General features: G+C 36.5%; 1 protein-coding gene across 2 annotated transcripts in view; it reads right to left on the minus strand.

Moving 5' to 3' along the window:
• CFAP299 (cilia and flagella associated protein 299) overlaps window positions 1-27,620 on the minus strand; it is a 609,967-nt gene that overhangs the window by 359,090 nt on the left and 223,257 nt on the right. For both annotated transcript variants that reach the window (XM_082463951.1, XM_082463950.1), the window contains exon 3: window positions 19,799-19,889. In XM_082463951.1, the coding sequence (XP_082320077.1) occupies window positions 19,799-19,889 (91 nt within the window). The remainder of the gene's footprint in view (window positions 1-19,798; window positions 19,890-27,620) is intronic.

Consider the following 27,620-nt stretch of genomic DNA (forward strand, 5'->3'; position numbering starts at 1 on the left):
AATCTTGTCATGTGTTTACAGCTATAATATATACCTTTCCTTGGACTGGAGAACGTGGGAAAAAAGAAGAGCACTTAATTAATTCACCACATACTGGAGTTAAAGAGGAAAAGAGAAATCAACATGGTTGCTAAGTTTCTGTTTGTGATCCAGACCTTGCTAAGAACATATCTACTAATCTCTTAAAGTTCTAAGTTATATTCAATTGAAAAATCAAAAGAAAAAATCTTTTGAATATGATATAACATAATTTTTTCCTAACACCACAAACATTAAATTAGAATTATTAGGTATTACAACTTTCTGTCAAATTCACCATCACGTTTTGCAAATTAGGTTGAGCAAAAGTGTTAATAAATTTTAAAGAGCAATCTTTGTTATATCCCCCTATTGTTCTGAAGGTCAGCTCTATTATTTATTATAGTAAACAGCTAATTTTCAGTAGAAACGTCTTTATGAGATCTTCTGTTAATTTCAGGATGTGAAACTATCTGTTGACAGAAGAGCTAGTTAATTCATTCATTTCTAAGAGCATATTTTATGTATCAAGAAATTTTCTTTTCCTGTTGTTTTTGTATCACTCACTTTATGAAAATCATCGTATTTGTTAACATTAAGCAGCCAGAAGTTTTTACTTAAAATCTATGGATTTGAAGAAAGAAATATTACTATATGTTGCATCAGTGGTCAAATAGCCTCATGAATATACTGGGTCTCCACTGCACATGTCCAAATACAAAACAATCTGTAAATGTTTCCTCACTTATATAGAATATCAGATGTATAATTTAATTAACATATAACATTTAAAAAAGAAAAGCCCTTGTGTATATCACCACAATTGGCACATCCATTAATTTTACATTTCACTGGACTCACAGCATTTTGCATTACATCTCTCCAAAATTTGTTTCAATTAACCTTTGAATTGCTGTGTGAGAAGTAAGTACGCAGAACTGGGTTTAGAGGAAGCAATAGGTTTCTTAGATTCACATGGAGCATGAATCCATAGATTCCAACTCTACCAATGCTTTTGGAGGTTTCTTCTGGATGAAAGTGGAAATATTATATTCCCACAAAAGGATTCTGCTAAATGATTATCCCCTCTCTATCAGAGATAAACTTTACTAATTTTAAGATTGTAGGTTCCCTTGCTGTAAGCCAGGAATTGGACTCTAATTTAAGCAAAATGGAGGTTTTATTGGAACAGTCCTGCAATATCTCCCAGATTCAAAGGCAGGATTGAATGTTCAAAACATAAGAGTAGATACATAGGCAGCTCAGATAACTCAGCAGCTGGAGTCCATGGACCATTTCTCTTAGAGTCAATGACTTCTTGGTTGTGTATCTCAGCATTTCTAATGTCACTTCCCACCAGAGAACATCCTATTGGCCCAACAAGAATCAGTCATCTGGATGGAAAGGGGAAAGCAGGACACCTGTGGCCTCTGGAGGCCCTCTTCTGGATCTGGGTTCCATTCTCAGAGGAAAAAGAATTGTGAGCTGCCACTCCAAAGTTTGTCCTTTGTGTTTGACCTCTTGGCTGCATTTTTTGTTTATTTCCTTATAAAAATTTAAACTCACTCATTTCAAATTTTTTCCAAAAATATTATAATCTGTTTTTCCTTCCATTTATGACTACGAAATATTTCAAACGTAAAGAAAATTACAAAAAAATTAACATGAATAATATTTATGAATATAACTACCATAACTAATACACCTTAGCCAACATCCAGCTAAGCAACTTGCTTAAATCTTTACATTCTCCCATACTGGCATCATAAATTTTAGAGAAATAAAACATTACATAAAAGCCTGTTCTTCAATTCTATTCTTTTCCCCTCTTTCCTTTCCAACCTCTTCTTACCTTGCACAATATAACCACTTTCCAAAATCTGGTGTACATTGACCCCACGAAGTTTTTATACAATTAGAACATGAGTATATCCGTAAAAAATGATCAGTGACTTTGTATGTTTTTAAAGCTTACTTAAATGTTTTTAATAATGGTATTTGTTGAGAATTTACTGTGCTCCAAATAGAGTTCCAAGCACTTTGCTTGTGTTAGTTCCTTTAAACTTCACACCCGTCCTACTAACTTAATACTGTGATTAGGTCAATAGGCAGATAAGGAAACTGAGACATAGAAAGGAACAGAGCTTGTCAGTGACTGAGGGAGGCTCATCCTGCACATGTCATTCTGAAACACAATTTTTTTTCTTTTAACTTAAAATGATGTTTTTAAGATGACTACATGTTGATATACAGAATACACCTAGCTTTTCACATTGAATGCTGTACAATATCCCACTCCATAAATAGACCACAACTCGTTCTCATGTTTATGAACATTTAGGTTATTTTGCTATTCTAAGCAATGCTATAATGCACTTACTTGTAATTATCTTCTTATATATATGATCGACAGTTTCTCTTAGATATATATCTACTAGTTTAAAGATTGTGTACATCTTTCTTTCAACCAGATATTGCCATATTGCTCTCTGAAGTGCACTTAACAATGCACTCTCCTGCCATCTCTGAACATGGTTTCCTACTTCTTCACATCCTCACCTGCATTTGGAAAGATCAGTCTTTTTAATTTTTGTCGATCTTATGGGCATGAACTGTAACTGATTTTAATTTTCATTTCTCTGATTACTAGCATAGTTGAGCATTCTATCTTTTCACGCTCCAGTACCATATTGATTTAGTAATGATAAACTTTTAATGTGTATTATTATCTGGTAAAACTGGTTACCCACACCATTATTCTTCTTTTTCAGAGTTTGCCCATTATTTTTAGAAATGTAAACATCATTCATTTACTAAAGATCACTGATGGCCTTAATGAAAAAATAATTTTTCTGTGACTAAACATTTTGGGAATATGACACAGCAATATATATATATAATATAATGTGTACGTATGCGTATGTGGCAGATCCCAGGAACACCTAGGAGCTCATCAATCACATTTCCTTTTCCTCCTGTCACTCAGCTAGACTGCATTTCCCAGTCACCCCAATTAGGTGAGGCCATGTGACTGAGTCCTAAGCACAAGAAGTGGGACAGAGTACTGTAAACAACACGTCCAGGCTTGACCCATAAAGAAATGTCTGCATGATTCTCCTCTCTCTCTTCCCTGAGCGGATTCTCAATATCAAGAGCATTTTCAGAAGCTTTATAATGAAGATAATAGAGCACATCCATCAATATAGGTTCCTAATGAATGCAGGAAACAGGAAAAGCCCTACTGTGAGTTTAACTTGGACAAGAGACTGAGCATACAATGAGAGAGCGATAAATTTTTATTGTATTAAACCACTAAGATGTGTTTTGTTTTCTTATACAGCTCACTGCACCATAATTAATACTTTGTATTATATGTATACAGGTTCATAACTTTTATCTGAAATCTCTGGAGCTAGAATTGTTTTAGAATTCAGAATATATGGACTTTGGTAAGGTAACATGGTGGATATTCAAATATCAATCCACATTCCCACATAAGCCTAGGACAGCATCCATTAACCTAACGCATTAATTTTTCTGTGATGAACTAAAAGGATAGTCTCACTAAATGAGATAAACTCCATAAATAGCCTCATGTCAGGTCAGGTTTCAATGCCAATTTACTTGATTTCAAACTTTAAAAGTCCTTTGGTTACCAGAGCTTTGTGGATTTTACATTGGTGGTTAAGGGACTGTGGACTTGGAAATTCACAAAATCTTTCATATCAGGGCACTTGCTGTCAGTAAACTGGTGCTTTTTTAAAAAACATTTTTAGCTCTATTTTCATTTATGGAGAAAAGTGATGCATTCTTAGGATATTCAGACCTTTGTTAATATCTAAACAATTCTACTACATTTCACCATTAGACAAAGAACCAAGGTAACTGGTTTGCACAGAACATTGGGAATATAATAACTCCATAATGTGGCAAAGAGAGTCATTTTCAAATTTTAGTAACCATATATCAACTTTACTGTTTTTCATATCCCACATGCAACCAAAAGCATCCGAAAATATTGTACTAGATCTGAAAATGCATTGTGTTTAGCAGGTAATAAACTGTATCTCCATTCCTTATGATGACTTTATTTCTTACTATATTCACAAACATATCTTTGGTGAATGCACTCGAACGTGAGGTTGGTTGCTCACTCATGAGTAGAGTCACTAGTCATTGATTCTGTCAATCCTAACAAAACATTCTATCTATATGGGGACATGTACTAGTGGAAATAAGACTTAAATGGGAAAGCATATTAATATATGTAAAATTTCTGGACCTGAAAACCATGTTTGAACTTCTGATTATTTGTGAATGAAGAGGCCTTTGCAGTATAATACATTTTATTTTAATTCAAATGATTACGGAAAGATAACACTAAAGAAATAAATTTTTGTATAAAAGTGATTGATAAATTTAAATATTTTAAAAATATTTTTTGTCTATAAGATTACATTATTGAAAGAGGGGCATTCTTTTCTTTCAAAAATGGCTGAAACTAAGCTTTTGCATCTGAAGAATATGTTGGTGAGGTCCCTCCTAGATCCCCTTTCCCAGGCTGGTACACTCAGTTCCAGATGCTGCAGGTGTTAATGGCTAATGGTTCACACTTGTACTCCCCTCAGAAAGGACTGTCCTTTGGTGACTGGAGCCACTTTCCCTCCTCCTCCAACCCCTGTGGCAGCTGACAGTTAATTGATGGAGACAGGAAAGGGGACAGAGAGTGTAGATAAGCACATCCCCCTTACCTCAAGGCAGAACGAATCTGATACGATTCATGCTCCAGAGCCCCCTGTGTGATCAGACTGAGGCTAGATTTCCACTGAAACCACATCTCTGCCTACCTTTTTCTTCTATACAATCGTGTATCCCTCATTCCCTTAACAGGTTTCATGTGAGAAAACTTTCTCACGTCATCACTTGCACTAAAATCTGCATCTTAGACTTGGCTTCTAGAGGACCTGAACTAACACAACACATACTATTTATAATTTATTAAACACCTACTAAGGATTAGGCTTATTTGTGCTTTAAACATGGCATAATTTTATTCTAGAAGTATCTGAACTATATGAAAATTATGATCCCCATATGGTGGGTGGGGAAACTCAGATTGTAGAGTTGAAGAACTTAGTGTATAATAAGTGGGAAATCCAAGAATCAAACTCAGCTGAATATGGCTCCATAACCTCTACTCTTTAGAATTTCTCGCTGCCTCTGTATCACATATTTATCCAGGAAATAAAAAAAATTAAAGATCTAGTTGACTATACTTTTTTTTAGTGAAATGGAAGTTGATGTGTATTCTATTTTCCAAACATTGATGTAATTTGTTTAAAATGAAGGTAAGATTGTATGAGTCATATAATTTCCATAGGGTTTATTAGTGGACAAGCATGGATTCAATTAAAAAGGAAATCAACATCTGTATAATACCTTCATTTTCTTGAAAGGGAACATTTTATATAAGTTGGAAAACAGCAAGGAGGGAAAAGATCATGTCAGCACAATGTTACTGGTCATATACGACACAATCTTATGTTTCATAGAGATTTCAACACAGGAAATGGGTATATTAGGAACTGCCTAATTCATAGGTTTTCCTGCCCCACATACAGTAGTTTCTTTGAATGACTCTGAAGGAAAACCTGTAAGCAGTGCTTTTATACCAGCTTCAATAATGCATACTTCAAAGCCCAAACTAGTCAGCCATGTAACTGTTTACACAGTCAACATTCAGTGGGAAAATAAGTGTCAACAGGTTCTATTTTCCCAACCCATAACAGCTGTGACCCTTCATTTCAATCTTCATCAGTCTCTGATTAGGAAGGGACTTTTTATTTTTGTTTCCATGGAATCAATAAATGCAGGATTCTTTGTTTACTACCATCTGAAATATAACAACTCCCCTCACCCGCCCCCACCCAGCCACTTAGCTGCTTAAAAGAGTTATGTAATCCTATCACACTAGAAACCCTGTAGGGAAGGCCTGTGTCTTTTTAGTCTTTGGAAAACAGCAAATACTATGGCAAAGAGCAAAGTGGTTTGCATGGAGCAGAAAACTAATGAAAGGGACTGTGGTTTCCTATATGGTTTCCTATAACATTAAAAAAAATCCATAACATAAAGGCTTTTTAAAAATACTCTGATTGCTATAATATCTTCCCAATGACCAACAATCTTTAGATCTCTAATAGAATCTATTAAGTATCTATGGTCTCAAGGAACCCTTTCTACGATCTTTTCTAAAAAAGGATTAAAAACTATTCAATGCTTACCTTAAAAACTATAAACAAAAGTATTGCATACTTTCTACAATTTCTATTTTATTTACAGTTTTAGCTCTAGCAATGCTATATTTTCTTTTACTGCAGAAATCACATTATTTATTTATTTCTATTTTATTTATTTTTTTATACAGCAGGTTCTTGTTAGTTATCCATATTATACACATCAGTGTATACATGTCAATCCCAATCGCCCAATTCCTCACACCACCATCCCCACCCCGCCACTTTCCCCCCTTGGTGTCCATACATTTGTTCTCTACATCTGTGTCTCAATTTGTGCCCTGCAAACTGGTTCATCTGTACCATTTTTCTAGGTTCCACATATATGCATTACTATACGATATTTGTTTTTCTCATTCTGACTTACTTCACTCTGTATGACAGTCTCTAGATTCATCCACGTCTCTACAAATGACCCAATTTCGTTCCTTTTTATGGCTGAGTAATATTCCATCGTATATATGTAGCACATCTTCTTTATCCATTCATCTGTCGATGGGCATTTAGGTTGCTTCCATGACCTGGCTATTGTAAACAGTGCTGCAATGAACATTGGGGTGCATGTGTCTTTTTGAATTATGGTTTTGTCTGGGTATATGCCCAGTAGTGGGATTGCTGGGTCATATGGTAATTCTATTTTCAGTTTTTTAAGGAACCTCCATACTGTTCTCCATAGTGGCTGTATCAATTTACATTCCCACCAACAGTGCAAGAGGGTTCCCTTTTCTCCACACCCTCTCCAGCATTTGTTGTTTGTAGATTTTCGGATGATGCCCATTCTAACTGGTATGAGGTGATACCTTATAGTAGTTCTGATTTGCAATTCTCTAATAATTAGTGATGTTGAGCAGCTTTTCACGTGCTTCTTGGCCATCTGTATGTCTTCGTTTGGGAAATATCTATTTAGGTCTTCTGCCCATTTTTTGATTGGGTTGTTTGCTTTTTTAATATTGAGCTGCATGAGTTGTTTATATATTTTGGAAATTAGTCCTTTGTCCATTGATTCGTTTGCAAATATTTTCTCCCAGTCTGAGGGATGTCTTTTCATCTTGCTTGTACTTTCTTTTGCTTTGCAAAAGGTTTTAAGTTTCAGTAGGTCCCATTTGTTTATTTTTGCTTTTATTTCCATTACTCTAGGAGGTGGATCAAAAAAGATCTTGCTGTGATTTATGTCAAAGAGTGTTCTTCCTATGTTTTCCTCTAAGAGATTTATGGTGTCCGGTCTTACATTGAGGTCTCTAATCCATTTGGAGTTTATTTTTGTGTATGGTGTTAGGGAGTGTTCTAATTTCATTCTTTTACATGGAGCTGTCCAGTTTTCCCACACCACTTATTGAAGAGACTCTCTTTTTTCCATTGTATATCCTTGCCTCCTTTGTCATAGATTAGTTGACCATAGGTGCATGGGTTTATCTCTGGGCTTTCTATCCTGTTCCATTGATCTATATCTCTGTCTTTGTGCCAGTACCAATCAAGTACCATATTGTCTTGATTACTGTAGCTTTGTAGTATAGTCTGAAGTCAGGGAGTCTGATTCCTCCAGCTCCGTTTTTTCCCCTCAAAACCACTTTGGCTATTCGGGGTTTTAGTGTCTCCATACAAAATATAAGATTTTTTGTTCTAGTTCTGTAAAAAATGCCATTGGTAATTTGATAGGGATTACATTGAATCTGTAGATTGCTTTGGGTAGTATAGTCATTTTCACAATATTTATTCTTCCAATCCAAGAACATGGTATATCTCTCCATCTGTTTGTATCATCTTTAATTTCTTTCATCACTGTCTTATAGTTTTCTGCATACAGGTCTTTTGTCTCCCTAGGTAGGTTTATTCCTAGGTATTTTATTCTTTTTGTTGCAATTGTAAATGGGACTGTTTCCTTAATTTCTCTTTCAGATTTTTCATCATTAGTGTATAGGAATGCAAGAGATTTCTGTGCATTAATTTTGTATCCTGCTACTTTACCAAATTCATTGACTAGCACTAGTAGTTTTCTGGTGGCATCTTTAGGATTATCTATGTATAGTAACATGTCACCTGCAAACAGTGACAGTTTTACTTCTTCTTTTCCAATTTGTATTCCTTTTATTTCTTTTTCTTCTCTGATTGCCAAGGCTAGGACATCCAAAACTATGTTGAATAATAGTGGTGAGTATGGACATCCTTGTCTTGTTCCTGATCTTAGAGGAAATGCTTTCAGTTTTTCACCATTGAGAATGATGTTTGCTGTGGGTTTGTTGTATATGGCCTTTATTATGTTGAGGTAGGTTCACTCTATGCCCACTTTCTGGAGAGGTTTTATCATAAATCGGTATTGAATTTTGTCAAAAGATTTTTCTGCTTCTATTGAGATGATCATATGGTTTTTCTTCTTCAGTTTGTTCATATGGTGTATCACATTGATTGATTTGCGTATATTGAAGAATCCTTGCATCCCTGGGATAAATCCCACTTGATCATGGTGTATGATCCTTTTAATGTGTTGTTGGATTCTGTTTGTTAGTATTTTGTTGAGGATTTTTACATCTATATTCATCAGTGATATTGGTTTGTAATTTTCTTTTTTTGTAGTATCTTTGTCTGGTTTTGTTATCAGGGTGATGGTGGCCTCATAGAATGAGTTTGGGAGTGTTCTTTCCTCTGCAATTTTTTGGAAGAGTTTGAGAAGGATGGGTGTTAACTCTTCTCTAAATGTTTGATAGAATTCACCTGTGAAGCCATCTGGTCCTGGACTTTTGCTGGTTGGAAGACTGTTAATCACAGTTTCAATTTCATTACTTGTGATTGGTCTGTTCATATTTTCTGTTTCTTCCTGGTTCAGTCTTGAAAGGTTATACCTTTCTAAGAATTTGTCCACTTCTTCCAGGTTGTCCATTTTATTGGCATAGAGTTGCTTGTAGTAGTCTCTTAGGATGGTTTCTATTTCTGCGGTGTCTGTTGTAACTTCTCCTTTTTCATTTCTAATTTTATTGATTTGAGTCCTCTCCCTCTTTTTCTTGATGAGTCTGGCTAATGGTTTATCAATTTTGTTTATCTTCCCAAAGAACAAGCTTTTAGATTTACTGATCTTTGCTATTGTTTTCTTTGTTTCTATTTCATTTATTTCTGCTCTGATCTTTATGATTTCTTTCCTTCTGCTAACTTTGGGTTTTGTTTGTTCTTCTTTCTCTAGTTCCTTTAGGTGTAAGGTTAGATTGTTTATTTGAGATTTTTCTTGTTTCTTGAGGTAGGCTGGCATTGCTATACACTTCCCTCTTAGAACTGCTTTTGCTGCATCCCATAGGTTTTGGATCATTGTGTTTTCATTGTCATTTGTCTCCAGGTATTTTTTGATTTCCTCTTTGATTTCTTCAGTGATATCTTTGTTGTTTAGTCACGTATTGTTTAGCCTCCATATGTTTGTGTTTTTTACGTTTTTTTCCCTGTAATTTATTTCTAATCTCATAGTGTTGTATTCAGAAAAGATGCTTCATATGATTTCAATTTTCTTTAATTTACTGAGGCTTGATTTGTGACCCGAGATGTGATCTATCCTGGAGAATGCTCCGTGCACACTTGAGAAGAAAGTGTAATCTGCTGTTTTTGGATAGAAATGTCCTATAAATATCAATTAAATCTATCTGGTCTATTGTGTCATTTAAAGCTTCTGTTTCCTTATTTATTTTCATTTTGGATGATCTATCCATTGGTGTAAGTGAGGTATTAAAGTCCCCCACTATTACTGTATTACTGTTGATTTCCTCTTTTATAGCTGTTAGCAGTTGCCTTATGTATTGAGGTGCTCCTATGTTGGGTGCATATATATTTATAATTGTTATATCTTCTTCTTGGATTGATCCCTTGATCATTATGTAGTGTCCTTCCTTTTCTGTTGTAACATTCTTTATTTTAGGGTCTATTTTATCTGATATGAGTATTGCTACTCTAGCTTTCTTTTGATTTCAATTTGCATGGAATATCTTTTTCCATCCCCTCACTTTCAGTCTCTATGTGCCCCGAGGTCTGAAGTGGGTCTCTTATAGACAGCATATATATGGGTTCTGTTTTTGTATTCATTCAGCAAGCCTGTGTCTTTTGGTTGGAGCATTTATTCCATTCACGTTTAAGGTAATTATTGATATGTATGTTCCTATTACCATTTTAAAAATTTTTTTGGGTTTGTTTTGTAGGTTTTTTTCTTCTCTTGTGTTTCCCACTTAGAGAAGTTCCATTAGCATTTGTTGTAGAGCTGGTTGGGTGGTGCTGAATTCTCTTAGCTTTTGCTTGTCTATAAAGCTTTTGATTTCTCCATCGAATCTGAATGAGATCCTTGCCAGGTAGAGTAATCTTGGCTGTAGGTTCCTCCTTTTCATCACTTTAAATATGTCATGTCACTCCCTTCTGGCTTTTAGAGTTTCCACTGAGAAATCAGCTGTTAACCTTATGTGAGTTCCCTTGTATATTATTTGTCATTTTTCCCTTGTTGCTTTCAATAATTTTTCTTTGTCTTTAATTTTTGTCGATTTGATTACTATGTGTCTCAGCGTGTTCCTCCTTGGGTTTATCCTTCCTGGGACTCTCTGTGCTTCCTAGACTTGGGTGGCTATTTCCTTTCCCATGTTAGGGAAATTTTTGACTATAATCTCTTCAAATATTCTCTTGGGTCCTTTCTCTCTCTCTTCTCCTTCTGGGACCCCTATAATGTGAATGTTGTTGTGTTTAATGTTGTTCCAGAGGTCTCTTATGCTGTCTCATTTCTTTTCATTCTTTTTGTTTATTCTGTTCCATGGCAGTGAATTCCACCATTCTGTCTTCCAGGTCACTTATCCGTTCTTCTGCCTCAGTTCTGCTATTGATTCCTTCTAGTGTATTTTTCATTTCAGTTATTGTTTTGTCATCTCTGTTTGTTTGTTCTTTAACTCTTCTAGGTGTTTGTTCTTTAATTCTTCTAGGTCTTTGTTAAACATTTCTTGCATCTTCTCGATCTTTGCTTCCATTCTTTTTCTGAGGTCCTGGATCATCTTCACTATCATTATTCTGAATTCTTTTTCTGGAAGGTTGCCTATCTCCACTTCATTTAGTTGTTTTACTGGGGTTTTATCTTGTTCCTTCATCTGGTACATAGCCCTCTGCCTTTTCATCTTGTCTGTCTTTCTGTGAATGTGGTTTTTTTCCCCACAGGCTGCAGGATTGTAGTTCTTCTTGTTTCTGCTGTCTGCCCTCTGGTGGATGACGCTATCTAAGAGGCTTGAGCAAGTTTCCTGATGGGAGGGACTGGTCCACATTATTTATTAAATACTTGTCATGTATCATGCAGTGTGCCAAGTGTTTAACCTTTATTTTCTTTTCAATACTCAGTCAGTATTAGGATGAGGGTATCCTTTTAATCTCTACATTACAGAGCAGGATATTGTGGTTTAGGGAAAACTAGCATAGTCCTTTAGAAATTTGTAATACTGGGTAAATAGTAAATCTGGAACTTTAGACTAGTTACTGTCTACTCCAACTTCTCTAAAACTACACTAAATCCTCTAAAGCCAGGATCACACTTCTCTTCCCATAAATAAAATTATTGTCAGCTGTTTATATGCTCTATTGAATCCCCCAAACTGAAATGCATAAACAGTATTCAAAACTTCCTCTCACCATTTCCTTATCAAAAAAACAAAGTTATCTCCTGAATTACACATATCCATCCTTTCCCACCACTCATTCTGTCATTTCTTTATCCCAGCCTTTTATTATCTATCTGAAATGTTACAGTGTCCTCTCAGTTGATCTCCCTGTCTCATATCTCATCTCCTATCTCTATAGACACATGCTTTTCCTTACATCCTGCCCCCGATGTAGTCTTAAAATACACATTGGATCACATGGACCATTTGTCTAAATTCTTTCATGGATAGCCATCATCTTCAGGGCATTACCCACGGTACTGAGCACAGCACAACAGAGCCCTCCGAGCTGTCTGTCGCCCACCGCTTTGGCTTTCTTGTCACCTCTCCCACATTTATTTGAGACATATTTACAAGGTAGAGTTGACCAGGTTTGGTCACCAACTGGGTGTGATAACTGAGGAACAGAAGAGGAACAGAAATTTGAATTAGCTATAGATTAAATGTAAGTATCTGAGGTATAGCAATGTGGAGATAAACATTGGAATAGAGTTTAGATCTTCTTCTCCAGCTCTCTACTTAACACCTCAACAACTTCTTTCATCAAAGACAACTCAAACTCAGTATGTCCAAAATCAGACCCATGATCTCTGTACCCCATTCCCCTATCTTTCACTGCCCCATGTCTCAAAGAGTAGCAGCACCTTCTATCCAGCTGTGAAGGCCAATTATCCATGGCCACTCCCTTTGCCTCAGCCCCCTCCTTAGCCATATCCTGTCACCAATTCCTGCCCAGTTTACCTTCTAAATAACTCTCAAATCTTCTTTATCTTCCCTATCATCTTTCTCGTCCAGGCTACCATCTCACCTTCTCTTATCAGAACTTGCAATGCATTTATTGCATTGCAAAAAATAAAGCATCTGCTTTATGCTTTCTATAAATTATTCTCTATATTGATAGCACACTGATTTTTTTGTCTAAAAATCTGATCATATCATCTCTCAACCTACTTAAACGCAATCAGAACTTTTTGTGTTTTTCATTCATAGCACTTATCACAGTTGCAATTTTACTTTATCTGTATGTTTACTTGATCATACACTTTCTTTTCCAAGCAACTCTAAGCTCTGTAAGGCATTTGCTGTCCACTGTATCCCCAGAAGCTCATACAATGCCTTGTACAGAACCAGTTATCACAATTTACTAAATAAGTGAATAAATTAATAAATAGATGGACAGCAAAGAGCTAAGCCTCTGTTTTGGTAGCAAGAAGCATACAGTTAGTGAGTTCATGGGTCTGGGTGATTCACCAAGGGAAAATGTGTATAGTGGAAGAGATGCAGGTCAAATGGAGGTATATGGTGGTCAGCCCAAGAAAGAGACTGAGATCAAAGTCAGAAGAAAGTTGGAAAACTATAAGATAATCATGTCATAGACACCAAGATAGGAGAGAAAAAAAAGATTAACCAACTATATAAAAAATTCAGAGCAGTTTAGAAAGAAATTGGAAACTATTGTCTCGGAAGAACTCATTTTACCTCTTCACGCTGCTGTCTATCTAGTCTTTTCTTTATACAATCATCACATCTTGACCTCAAATATTTTCCTTAGCCTCTATCATGAACATGAAATGCTCTCAGGATGTAACATCTTCATTCAAGCATCCTGTGTAATTCAACAATTTCTATTAAGACATTTCTGGAAATTGTAAAAAAAAAAAAATTACCTTTAATCTCACTCTCATTTAAATATTTAATTATTTAACATTTCCACTGATTTTTCTGAGAAAATGCATTTTGCACTATCTCATATGTTCACACAATGTGTTCAGTTCTCTGTGAATATTTTTATGTCCACTAGCATCACTATGATTTGCCTCTGATCTGAGTTTCTGGATATCTAGAACCAGACCTGTTTAATGTGCTTTTCCAAGCACTTGTTATAAACATACACTTAATAAATGGCTCATTGTGGTGGCAGTGTTAAACACTTCATAGAATGAGCAATCAGAAAACTATGCTTTCCCAGGAAACAAATCTGCTTACCAATGAGAAGAAAATGGTTAGTCATTTTAGTCTTTTAAAAAGTTTTAAATCTGAAATACATGAGTCATGAGGTAGAAATGTTTTCTTACATGAATAGCTCACATTTGAAATAAAATTAAATAGTTATATTACTAGGAAAAAATACTCATTGTAGCTGTCATTTGAAGTACTACACAATTAATCCTTTCAAACATTTTTGTACATGAATTACACATAAGGCTCAATGTTTTGTCTAAACAAAATGCATGGAGCATCATAGTAATTTAAAACAGAGTATTTTGGAAAAGATGTAAAAAAGAAATGTGTGCTTATACATACATATATATATGCTTATATATAGTGCTTGTATATGTGTATATATATGTTATATATACATATTCATATATTATACATACACATTATTTTGTATACACTATATACAAAATTCAGAGGCAATCATGAAATAATACTAATTCTTGAATTAAATTGAGTTACCTCTGGCTTTCTACAAGCTTCTTAAAAAAGGGACTTATCTAAACAATATCTATATCTAGAACATCTGACCCACTGAGCCACTGAAAGCTTTAAAGGAAGTATATTTTCAAGAATTTTTATTCTTTAAATAGCAGCTATATAAATTTCTAATTTTCATAAAACCCTATTCTCTCCCAGGGCATAGCCCAAGACTACACACCCAAGCAGCAGCTTTGTGGGAATGGTATAAATGTATATAATAAGCAAATAATCCTATAACTTGCACATTGAAAATATTAGGGTGGAGGCCCCTGGAGATGGGAGACAGAGAGGAGTGCTGTTTTCCTAAGCTCCAGGCTCTATAGCAGAGTAAATTCAAAGCCTAAGTGGAGAAAACTAATAAATCACATTTGCAATTAGTTGACCAGAGGGAGAAAGAGGACACGCAGAACAAGATCCAATTACACTAAATAGCATTTGAAACCTGGGATCACCAAACTTAAAAATAAAATAAAAAGTTATGAGTGTGGGAAAGTAAATCCAATCTTCTTCTAACTTCCTAGCTACATTTAAAGAAAATTACCTAGGAAAATTGCTATGAAATTAGCCCTTCAAACCTTATTAGGCCATGGAGGTCAATTCAACTACATCAGTTCTAAAACTCTAACATAATTTTTTCTAGTATGTACTTTCAATAAGATGGATCAAAAAGAGTAGCAAATGTGCCTCTGGGTTGAAGTTCTCCATTTATTTTGCACCTACACATTATGTAGAGAAATCTCAATGCTCAGGAAATAGTCATTTCCCTCAGAGAGTTCAGACCTCATAAAATTCACATATAATTTCTGCTGACATTAAATTAATATAGATTCAAATCTCATGAATATTGTTTATTTTATAGGACTACTTTTTAAAAAGCATATCCAGTTAGTAAATGGCTTTTAAAGTAAGCCCACGATCCTAATAATTAGATCTTTCTAAAATATGTTGTATTCTGTTGTAAATTGTTTGCTCTAAAACTATTTGGAGTCTTCATTAAGACAAGACTAGGATATAGAAAATTAAGTCTTAAATGCCACCCTTGATACAATTATATGTAGTCTGCTGATTATAACAGTATCACAAATTCAAAGGCCCAAATAAATGACCATATGTTATTTTCAAAGTCACCAAGCAAGCTATGAATCTAAAAAAGACGCTTGTTTCCAAATCAGTGACAACCTACCCAACATTAAATGACTCAAAAAAAGTTAAATTTATATTTTCTAAGGGGAGAAAAACCATAACAATGTAATTAAAGGTCATTTGGAGCAGCAATGTAGAAAAAAATAAACTCACAGCAGAGCTATCTCATCTTCCCAAATCTAAATCCACCAACCTATTTGGCAGATGTGCCTATATACTCTTTCTTCCCTCCTGCTAGTGGCTTCTGCCCCTCTCAGAGACAAACCCTTTCCTGGTGCTCTGAATCCCAGCAAAGATCCCCTTTGTCCACTGTGCCATCAATATCCCTCTCTCTACTGGGTCATTCCCGTTAACATAAACTTGGTTAATATTATCCATCTTAAAACAAACTTCCTAGACCCCCAGCCCTGTACCAGCTGTCATTCAAGGTCTAAGTTAGACTTCACTGCAAAAATCCTCAAAAACAGTTGACCTCCTTATCTTCACTTACACACTTTCTTCTTTTCTATACATACTCCAACAAGACATTTAACCACAGCCCACCACTGAAACAGCCCTCATCAACATATTCAATGATATTTACCTAGCCAAAAACAATAGCAAACTTTTCATCATTTGTATGCCCCCCCCCAAAAGATATGTTGAGATCTTAACACTTGGTACCTGTGAAAATAACCTTATTTGGACATAGGCTCTTTGTAGATGTAATGGAATTAATATTAAGTCGTATTCAACCAGGGGAGGGGGTGCTAATCCAATGACTGGTGTCTTTATAAGAAAAGAAGACAGAGACACAGATACATAAGGAGAATGCCATGTGATGATGGAGGCAGAGGTTAGAGTGATGTCTCTACAAACCAAAGAACACCAATGACTCAGACACACCAGAAGCTAAGGGAAAGGCATGGAATAGAGTCTCCCCTAGACGCTTCAGAATGGTTCCGCTGACACCTTGATTTCAGACTTCTGGCCTCCAGAAGAACTGTGAGAGAACAAATTTCTGTTGTTTCAAGCCACTCAGTTTGTGATAACTTGTTATGGCAGCCATGAGAAACTAATTGATCATCTTATTTAACCTCTCAGCAGCATGTGACATGGTGAGCATTCCTGCCTTTGAAATTTTTTCTTTTCCCATGTCTATAGCATGGCTCTCACCTGATTTTTCTCCTACCTGTTACTTCTCAGGTTCCTTAGCTAGTTCTTTCACACATTTCAGATCTCAAAATGTTGGAGTGTCCTAAAAATCTGTCATAGAACCTCACTCTCTCTACCCACACTCTCTGCCTGGTAAACTTTTGCAAGCCCATGACTTTACATACCATTTAGATGTTGATAGCTTTCAGATTTATATCCTAGCCAAAACTTCTCCCAAGTTCCAAACCAATATATGTAAATAACCAATCAACTTCTCCACTTGGATATTTAATAGGCATCACAAAATTAATATAGCCAAAACAGAGCTACTTCATTATTGATTCCTGAAATAAGTTTCCCTGTCACAGTAAGTGCCACCATCATCTCCACCTGTTCAAACTAAAAGCCTAGAAGTCATCCTAATTTCCTCTTTTTTAATATTCCACATCCAATCCATCAGTGAGTCCTGTCTGCTTTGCCTCCAAAACATAGACACAATTCAGTAAGTTCCCTCCATCTCAACTACAACCATGCTGTTTTGAGAGTTTCGTCTCTTGCTGGTTGATTACAAGAGCTCCCTAACTTATCTCCTTGCTTCTGGCTCTAGACTTCTTCATCACATTCTCCTACCCCACACAGCAACAATGAGATCAATCTTTCTAAAGTGTAAACCAGATCGGGTCACTTCTCTGCTAAAGATCATCTGTCCACCAACTTTCTATCACAATAATAAAAGAATAAATATAAAAATTTAAAAAGAATAAAATCAAAATTCCTTAAAACCTACATGCTGGCTGCTGACCTCCTCTCTGATCTCATCTGTCTTTCTAATTCCGTTCAATAGCTGCCTTCCAGCTATTCTGGTCTTCTTACCATCTCTTGAATATGCCATGATTGTTGTTATCTCAGGAGATTTTAATACATGTTCCTTCTTCTTGGGATATCTCTCCCTCTCCAATATTTATCTCTTTGGGGTATCTCACCCTTCAAATTCCATGGCTATCTTCCCCATTTCATTCAAGTCTCAACAGATGTCACCTCCTTAAAGTAATTTTTCCTGTATACAGTAGATAAAGCAACCGACCACTGCCTATTCACTCTATATTCCATATTCTAATTCTATGTTCTTCATAGCACCTATACAGAGCTGAAATTAAGTGTTCCATTTTTATTTTGTTTACTAATTTTTTATCTCCCTCTCTAAAATATAAACACTTTAAGGTCATAGATTCTGCAGTGCTCCAGTGTCCCAGCGACTAAAACAGTTCCAGGCTTGAGCAGGTACACAAGAAATATATGTTGAGTGATTGGAAAATGGATGGGAGTCAGCCAAGAAAATACACAGGTGTATCATTTAGGAGGCTGTTAGAGTAATATATTTAAGATATGATGGGTGTTTGAATCTAGATGAGAGAATAAAGAGTTTATTATGGGATTTCCTCAGCGGGCCAGTGGTTAAGACTTCACCTCCAATGCAGGGGGTGCAGGTTCGATCCCTGGTCGGGGAGCTAGATCCCACGTGCCTCGTGGCCAAAAAACCGAAATATAAAAAACAGAAGCAATATTGTAACAAATTCAATAAAGACTTTAAAATAAAAAAAGTTTATTATAACTTACATACTTCCGATCTGGGTAAATGAGTGGATGATGTCATCATTCATTGTTAAAGGAAATACCAATAGGATAGAAAAGTTAAAAAGACATTTTTGAGAGGAAGTACACCATTGCAGTAAAAAAAAAATGGGCCTAGCGTCTCTAACGCTGTTTGTGTTTATTGATGCTACTGTTTAACCATGGGCCATTTTTTTTTCAACCCTAAGAAACCTTACTTCTATCCTTCCTATGAATGGAATTTGTTCATGTCAATTTTTTTTTTCTTTTAAATGTGCATGTTCCCAAATACAACAGATCCTTTTTCAGTTCTTATCCTGCTTGATCACTGATGATCGTTTGTTCCTTCTTGAAAGTCCTTACCATGGATTCCTATGTCACCACAGTTTTCTGCCTTTCTTCCTACCTTTCTAGCTGCTCCTTCTATTAATGGTCAGGTAAATTCCAAACTTTTCTGTTGTGATTGACAAAGTCCTCTAAGTCTAGTCCCCACCCATATTTCCAACCTCACTCAGCCAACTTCCACCAAGAAACTTTCCCTGCTTTCAAGTCCAGGATCATTCTATACAATTCTCTAACGAAGGCATGCTTTTTTTTTTCTTTCTGAAGAACACTGAGGATTTTACCTGCATGTGAAATTTTCAAGGGACATGATAGTGAGAAAAATGCCAACTTTTTTATTGAGAAAACTTTGGTAAAAATAGACATCCTTATAACATATTTTTCTGTTGCTCTAAATTTTTCATCGTACTACTTCTGATTATTTTTCTGTAATTCACTATTACAGTTTCAGCATGAATATTTGTCTATTTTTATCCTTACTTGGAACATTTTGAGACTTACAGAAGACTGTTATCACCAATATTATATTAGCAAAGCATGAAAGCAAATATTCCAAATAATATTAGCAATTTTAAATATTTGATCTAGCACATATTTTAATAAAGCAAGAGCATGCTCTCCTTGTATGATTCAAAATCATATCTCTCCATTATGTGGTTTCTATCACACCTCCTCAGATAGGAAGACTATAGGGCAGACTCTATCTTCTATAGGTAGCGCGAATCAGGTAGGTGGGGGAAAACCTTGGGGATGAGTGGATGACATGATTTGAAGAAGTGTAGTAGGAGCTTGGGTTGAAAAGACGCAGGAAGTTTCAACATAGGAGTAGCACAGAGTTGGAGATGACAACCAGTCTGCCAAATACAGACATTTTCTCCACAACAAATACATAGAATACTACTAACATTTTTCACCATTTGGCTACTTCTACAGATGTAAATTGGAATAAATTTTTTCTACATATATTCTTATAATATATAAATAATAAAGAGCTATATTACATCCCTCATGAATTACCTTTCAGAGACAGTAGTAAAAGTTATATTATTAACTAACTATATATTATATACTAACTGTGCCTTTAAGGTATACATTTTTAGCCTTTGAATGAAGTGTACTCACGCTCACTATTCCACTGCGATTGTCTTCTTCTCTCATTGCCAGAGCCTTCAGAAAATTATCATGCAGGTCTTTACCAGCACTTGTTAATGTCCTATAAAAAGCAGGTCTTCGGTTATAATATATTAGATAAACAAATATGCTGAAAATACTCTGGGTACAAAAAACAATGCTTCTTTATTCCAAGTGACAATTCCTTTAACACTAAAACTATATATACACATTATACAAAATCATTATAAACCATACACAATTATTATAATCTATTAGATTCTTCAATTTAATTTCAAACAGTTATACAGTCTTTATTTACAAATAATTGGAATCAAGTTTATAAATAATGTCAATACTCACACCAGATACAGTTAATTCCATTTATGTGCCCATTTTATTCTTTTTATCACACCATGAAAATTCAATATATTTATTCCCCTCACTACAAACAATAATTTTAAATTGCCTGTAATTTAAGTACAATTTATTAATTTAATATAAGAAAACTAAAATATTAGCCACTTAAGCCAATTCAGTTATTGGAAAAGAGCACTATTTTAGTTTTATGAGTGGAGATAATCAAAGCAAGATAGGAAACTAGGTTATCTTTGCCATATAAAAGAAAGCATTAAGAATTCAAGAGAGAAATGACTTTCTCTGGAAATAAATTTTAAAGAAAATTTATCACAGCGATCTTGATCAAGCAACACTGAACCACAAAATAAAGAGTGAGTTCAAGAGTGATTTGCGAAATAATAATCATTTCTTTATTTAGCAATTTTCTATATATTGAACAAACATTTCTATTGCATGTCTATTATGTACCAGGAACGGTACTAGGGACAAAGATGAATGAGACATAATTCCTGCTTTCAAGTTGCCTGTGGTCTCATAGAGGTGAACAGATACAGGAACATTATAATATCATACCATGTGATAAGTGTAATAATAGAGATATGGATGGATATTGAATCATAAAGAAATATCCTACCTATTCAAGGAAAAGTCACTTAATCTTTTTTTTTTCACACACACACACTGTATTTTATTTTTACAAGAGATAAATAAGTCACTTAATCTTAAGTTTTAAAACCATCGTTGAACTAAATGTTAAAAGATGAGACAGCATTAGCCAGTTTGGGGGTGAGGGTGGTGGGAGAGGGAAAGAGTTATGAGTAACGTCAAAGGAATTAAAGAACAGAGATGAAAAACTGCCAGGTGCCCTTGGGTAACTGCAAAACAGTCGGAAAGTAAGCACAGGAAGTAAAGGAGAAACCATACAATATTAATAAAAGCTAACATTTTTACAGACATACTGTTGTAAATATTTAGTTAAGGCCACTCAGCTAATCGGAGCAGACCTGTTTTCAAACTCAGGCAGTCTGGTTCTAAAACTCATTCTCATAACCACTAGGCCATGCTGCCTTTCCAGGAAGGCCTTGTATGCTACATGAAGGAGCTTGAGCCTTATCTTCTAGGAGATGTTGAACCACAAGGGTCGTATGCGAGGAAATAAGATGGTCACGTTTGTGTTTCAGTAATACTGTCCAGGCATTGTGATAAACATAGCCTGGAGGAGAGCCACACTGCAAAGATTAATTAGGGGGCTTTAGTAAGAGATGATGAAGACCCGAGTAAAAGCAGTGGTGGTAAGAATAAGAGGGGATAGATTAAGGAAATATTTAAGAGGGAAATAGACCTGGTGATTTCTTTTTGTGAGGAGTTAAAGAGAGATTACTACCAGGTTTCTTTAAATCAATATAGGCATGTACAATATGTAACCTACTGATTATTTTGTTGAACTATAAATTCAACTCGTTAAGTTGATCACAGCTTGTCAGCTTTTCCTTTTCTAGTTTTATGTGCCTTGGCTTATAGTATCAATATCAACTAATAATCAAAATATCTAAATATACATAAACTACTCATTGGTACCAATGCAGAGAATCAGATATTTGAGAAACTCCTCAATTTACTGTTCTATTCAAAAGTGAGTCTTCCATATTATAATATACCTATGCACTGCTCTGACATTAAATCTCCAAAATATCAAATTTATTTTGTCAGAAGCTTGCCCAGAAAACATGTATTGTTTCTCCATTGCTCACAGGTTAATCTTTTCATCACTGGTCAGTTTCTACCTAATTTCCTGCTTATGGTCTATATTTAAAACCAGAATGAGTTAGAAATTCTTTGGAAGTTTGAACAGAGAATTAGTTTTACAAGTGTATCAATCAGGACTGGTTAGGTTATACTATAGTAACAAGTGGCCCAAATGTCTGTGGTTTATAATTACAAAGGATTATTTCTCAATAATGTTATGCATCAATAGCAGGTTGATTGTGGCTCTTCATCTTGAAGGGATGAACTGGGAGGCTCATGAAATAGCCTCTATCTGAAACATCTTTGGTTATTGTGCAGAGGGAACATGGTCACACACTGGCTCTTAGAGCATCTGCTTGTAAGAGACTCATGTCACGTCCACTCACATTTGATTGGCCAAAGCAAGTGCCATGCCTGAAATCAATGGGATGGAAAAGTATAATCCTGCCCAGGGAAGAGTAGCAAATATCTGTAAACAGTATCCTATGTACCCCTTGCTTCTATAGCATAAACAAACAAAGGCTGAGAGTAGATAGCTCAGTAAACAAGAGCAATAAAGAAAACAATTTCTGAGTAAAATTTAAAGGTATACAAAATGTGTTAAATAATGTGGTTCAGGGGGTCTGGGCAAGATGGCGGAAGAGTAAGATGCGGAGATCACCTTCCTTCCCACAGATACATCAGAAATACATCTACACATGGAACTGCTCCTACAGAACACCCACTGAACGCTGGCAGAAGACGTCAGACCTCCCAAAAGGCAAGAAACTCCCCACGTACTTGGGTAGGGCAAAAGAAAAAAGAAATAACAGACAAAAGAATAGGGACGGGACCTGCACCAGTGGGAGGGAGCCGTGAAGGAGGAAAGGTTTCCACACACTAGGAAGCCCCTTCACGGGTGGAGACTGCGGGTGGCGGAGGGGGGAAGCTTTGGAGCCACGGAGGAGAGCGCAGCCACAGGGGTGCGGAGGGCAAAGCGGAGGGATTCCCGCACAGAGGCTCGGCGCCGAGCAGCACTCACCAGCCCGAGAGGCTTGTCTGCTCTCCCGCCGGGGCAGGCGGGGCTGGGAACTGAGGCTTGGGCTTCGGTCGAGAGAGGACTGGGGTTGGCGGCGTGAACACAGCCTGAAGGGGTTAGTGAGCCACAGCTAGCCGGGAGGGAGTCCGGGAAAAAGTCTGGAGCTGCCAAAGAGGCAAGAGACTTTTTCTTACCTCTGTTTCGCGGTGCGTGAGGAGAGGGGATTCAGAGTGCCGCCTAAACGAGCTCCAGAGATGGGCGCGAGCCGCGGCCATCAGCACGGACCCCAGAGACGGGCATGAGACGCTAAGGCTGCTGCTGCAGCCACCAAGAAGCCTGTGTGCGAGCACAGATCACTCTCCACACCTGCCCTCCCGGGAGCCTGTGCAGCCCGCCACTGCCAGGGTCCCGTGATCCAGGGACAACTTCCCCAGGAGAACGCACGGTGCGCCTCGGGCTGCTGTAACTTCATGCCGGCCTCTGCCGCCGCAGGCTCGCCCCGCCTCCTCCGTACCACTCCCTCCCCCCCGGCCTGAGTGAGCCAGAGCCCCGGAAGCAGCTGCTCCTTTAACCCCGTCCTGTCTGAGAAGAACAGACACCCTCAGGCGACCTACACGCAGAGGCGGGTCCAAATCCAAAGCTGAATCCCAGGAGCTGTATGAACAAAGAAGAGAAAGCAAAATTTCTCCCAGCAGCCTCAGAAGCAGCAGATTAAAGCTCCACAAACAACGCAATGTACCTGCATCTGTTGAATACCTGAATAGACAAGGAATCATCCCAAATTCAGGGGGTGGACTTTGGGAGCAGGATATATTAATTTTTCCCCTTTCCCTTTTTTTTGTGAGTGTATATGTATATGCTTCTGGGTGAGATTTTGTCTGTATAGCTTTGCTTTCACCATTTGTCCTAGGGTTCGATCCGTCCATTATTTGTTTTTTTTTTTTCTTAAAAATTTTGTTTTCTTAATAATTTTATTCTCATAATTTTTTCCTTATTTTTTATTTTAAAAAATTAAAAAAAAATTTTTTCTTAACAATTTTTTTCTTAACTTTTTCCTTACTTTTTATTATAAAAAATTAATAAATTTATTTTTTTTTTACTTTTTTAAAAATTTCTCTTAATAAATTTTTTCTTAATAATTTTTTTCTTATTTTTTATTATAATAGCTTTACTTTATTTTATTTTATTATATCCTCTTTCTTTCTTTCTTTCCATTTTTTCTCCCTTTTATTCTGAGCCATGTGGATGAAAGGCTCTTGGTGCTCCAGCCAGGCATCAGGGCTGTGCCTCTGAGGTGGGAGAGCCAACATCAGGACACTGGTCCACAAGAGACCTCCCAGCTCCACGTAATACCAAACGGTGAAAATCTCTGAGAGATCTCCATCTCGACATCAAGACCCAGCTTCACTCAACAACCAGCAAGCTACAGTGCTGGACACCCTATGCCAAACAACTAGCAAGACAGGAACACAGCCCCATCCATTAGCAGAGACACTGCCTAAAATCATAATAAGGTCACAGACACCCCAAAACAAACCACCAGACGTGGATGTGCCCACCAGAAAGACAAGATCCAGCCTCATCCACCAGAACACAGGCACTAGTCCCCTCCACCAGGAAGCCTACACAACCCACTGAACCAACCTTAGCCACTAGGGACAGATACCAAAAACAACAGGAACTACGAACCTGCAGCCTGTGAAAAGGAGACCCCAAACACAGTAAGATAAGCAAAATGAGAAGACAGAAAAACATGCAGCAGATGAAGGAGCAGGGTCAAAACACACCAGACCTAACAAATGAAGAGGAAATAGACAGTCTACCTGAAAAAGAATTCAGAATAATGATAGTAAAGATGATCCAAAATCTTGGAAACAGAATAGACAAAATGCAAGAAACATTTAACAAGGACGTAGAAGAACTAAAGAGGAACCAAGCAACGATGAAAAACACAATAAGTAAAATTAAAAATACTCTAGAAGGGATCAATAGTAGAATAACAGAGGCAGGAGAACGGGTAAGTGACCTGGAAGACAAAATACTGGAAATAACTACTGCAGAGAAGAATAAAGAAAAAAGAATGAAAAGAATTGAGGACAGTCTCAGAAAACTCTGGGACAACATTATATAGGGGTCCCAGAAGAAGAAGAGAAAAAGAAAGGGACTGAGAAAATATTTGAAGAGATTATAGTTGAAAACTTCCCTAATATGGGAAAAGAAATAGTTAATCAAGTCCTGGAAGCACAGAGAGTCCCATACAGGATAAAACCAAGGAGAAACACACCAAGACACATATTAATCAAACTGTCAAAAATTAAATATAAAGAAAACATATTAAAAGCAGCAAGGGAAAAACAACAAATAACACACAAGGGAATCCCCATAAGGTTAACAGCTGATCTTTCAGCAGAAACTCTGCAAACCAGAAGGGAGTGGCAGGATATACTTAAAGTGATGAAGGAGAAAAACCTACAACAAAGATTACTCTACCCAGCAAGGATCTCATTCAGATTTGATGGAGAAATTAAAACCTTTACAGACAAGCAAAAGCTGAGAGAGTTCAGCACCACCAAACCAGCTTTACAACAAATGCTAAAGGAACTTCTCTAGGCAAGAAACACAAGAGAAGGAAAACACCTACAATAACAAACCCAAAACATTTAAGAAAATGGGAATAGGAACATACATATCGATAATTACCTTAAGTGTAAATGGATTAAATGCTCCCACCAAAAGACAGACTGGCTGAAGGGATACAAAAACAAGACCCATATATATGCTGTCTACAAGAGACCCACTTCAGACCTAGGGACACATACAGACTGAAAGTGAGGGGATGGAAAAAGATATTCCATGCAAATGGAAATCAAAAGAAAGCTGGAGTAACAATTCTCATATCAGACAAAATAGACTTTAAAATAAAGACTATTACAAGAGACAAAGAAGGACACTATACAATGATCAAGGGATCGATCCAAGAAGAAGGTATAAAAATTGTAAATATTTATGCACCCAACATAGAAGCACCTCAATACATAAGGAAAATACTAACAGCCATAAAAGGGGAAATCAACAGTAACACAATCATAGTAGGGGACTTTAACACCCTACTTTCACCAATGGACAGATCATCCAAAATGAAAATAAATAAGGAAACACAAGCTTTAAATGGTACATTAAACAAGATGGACTTAATTGATATTTATAGGATATTCCACCCAAAAACAACAGAGTACACATTTTTCTCAAGTGCTCACGGAACATTCTCCAGGATAGATCATATCTTGGGTCACAAATCAAGCCTTGGTAAATTTAAGAAAATTGAAATCTTATCAAGTATCTTTTCCGACCACAACGCTATGAGACTAGATATCAATTATAGGAAAAGATCTGTAAAAAATACAAACACATGGAGGCTACACGATACACTACTTAATAACGAAGTGATCTCTGAAGAAATCAAAGGGGAAATCAAAAAATACCTAGAAACAAATGACAGTGGAGACACGACGACCCAAAACCTATGGGATGCAGCAAAAGCAGTTCTGAGAGGGAAGTTTACAGCAACACAAGCCTACATCAAGAAACAGGAAACATCTCGAATAAACAACCTAACCTTGCACCTAAAGCAATCAGAGAAAGAAGAACAAAAAAACGCCAAAGCTAGCAGAAGGAAAGATATCATAAAGATCAGATCAGAAATAAATGAAAAAGAAATGAAGGAGACAATAGCAAAGATCAATAAAACTAAAAGCTGGTTCTTTGAGAAGATAAACAAAATTGATAAACCATTAGCCAGACTCATCAAGAGAAAAAGGGAGAAGACTCAAATCAATAGAATTAGAAATGAAAAAGGAGAAGTAACCACTGACACTGCAGAAATACAAACGATCATGAGAGATTACTACAAGCAACTCTATGCCAATAAAATGGACAACCTGGAAGAAATGGACAGATTCTTAGCAATGCACAACCTGCCGACACTGAACCAGGAAGAAATAGAAAATATGAACACACCAATCACAAGCACTGAAATTGAAAATGTGATTAAAAATCTACCAACAAACAAAAGCCCAGGACCAGATGGCTTCACAGGCGAATTCTATCAAACATTTAGAGAATACCTAATACCTATCCTTCTCAAACTCTTCCAAAATATTGCAGAGGGAGGAACACTCCCCAACTCATTCTACGAGGCCACCATCACCCTGATACCAAAACCAGACGAAGAAGTCACAAAGAAAGAAAACTACAGGCCAATATCACTGATGAACACAGATGCAAAAATCCTCAACAAAATACTAGCAAACAGAATCCAACAGCACATTAAAAGGATCATACACCATGATCAAGTGGGGTTTATTCCAGGAATGCAAGGATTCTTCAATATATGCAAATCAATCAACATGATACATCATATTAACAAACTGAAGGAGAAAAACCATATGATCATCTCAATAGATGCAGAAAAAGCTTTTGACAAAATTCAACACCCATTTATGATAAAAGCCCTGCAGAAAGTAGGCATAGAGGGAACTTTCCTCAACATAATAAAGGCCATATATGACAAACCCACAGCCAACATTGTCCTCAATGGTGAAAAACTGAAACCATTTCCACTAAGATCAGGAACAAGACAAGGTTGCCCACTCTCACCACTATTATTCAACATAGTTTTGGAAGTGTTAGTCACAGCAATCAGAGAAGACA

This window comes from Balaenoptera physalus (assembly GCF_965194825.1).
Source record: "Balaenoptera physalus genome assembly, chromosome: 5".
NCBI lineage: Eukaryota > Metazoa > Chordata > Mammalia > Artiodactyla > Balaenopteridae > Balaenoptera > Balaenoptera physalus.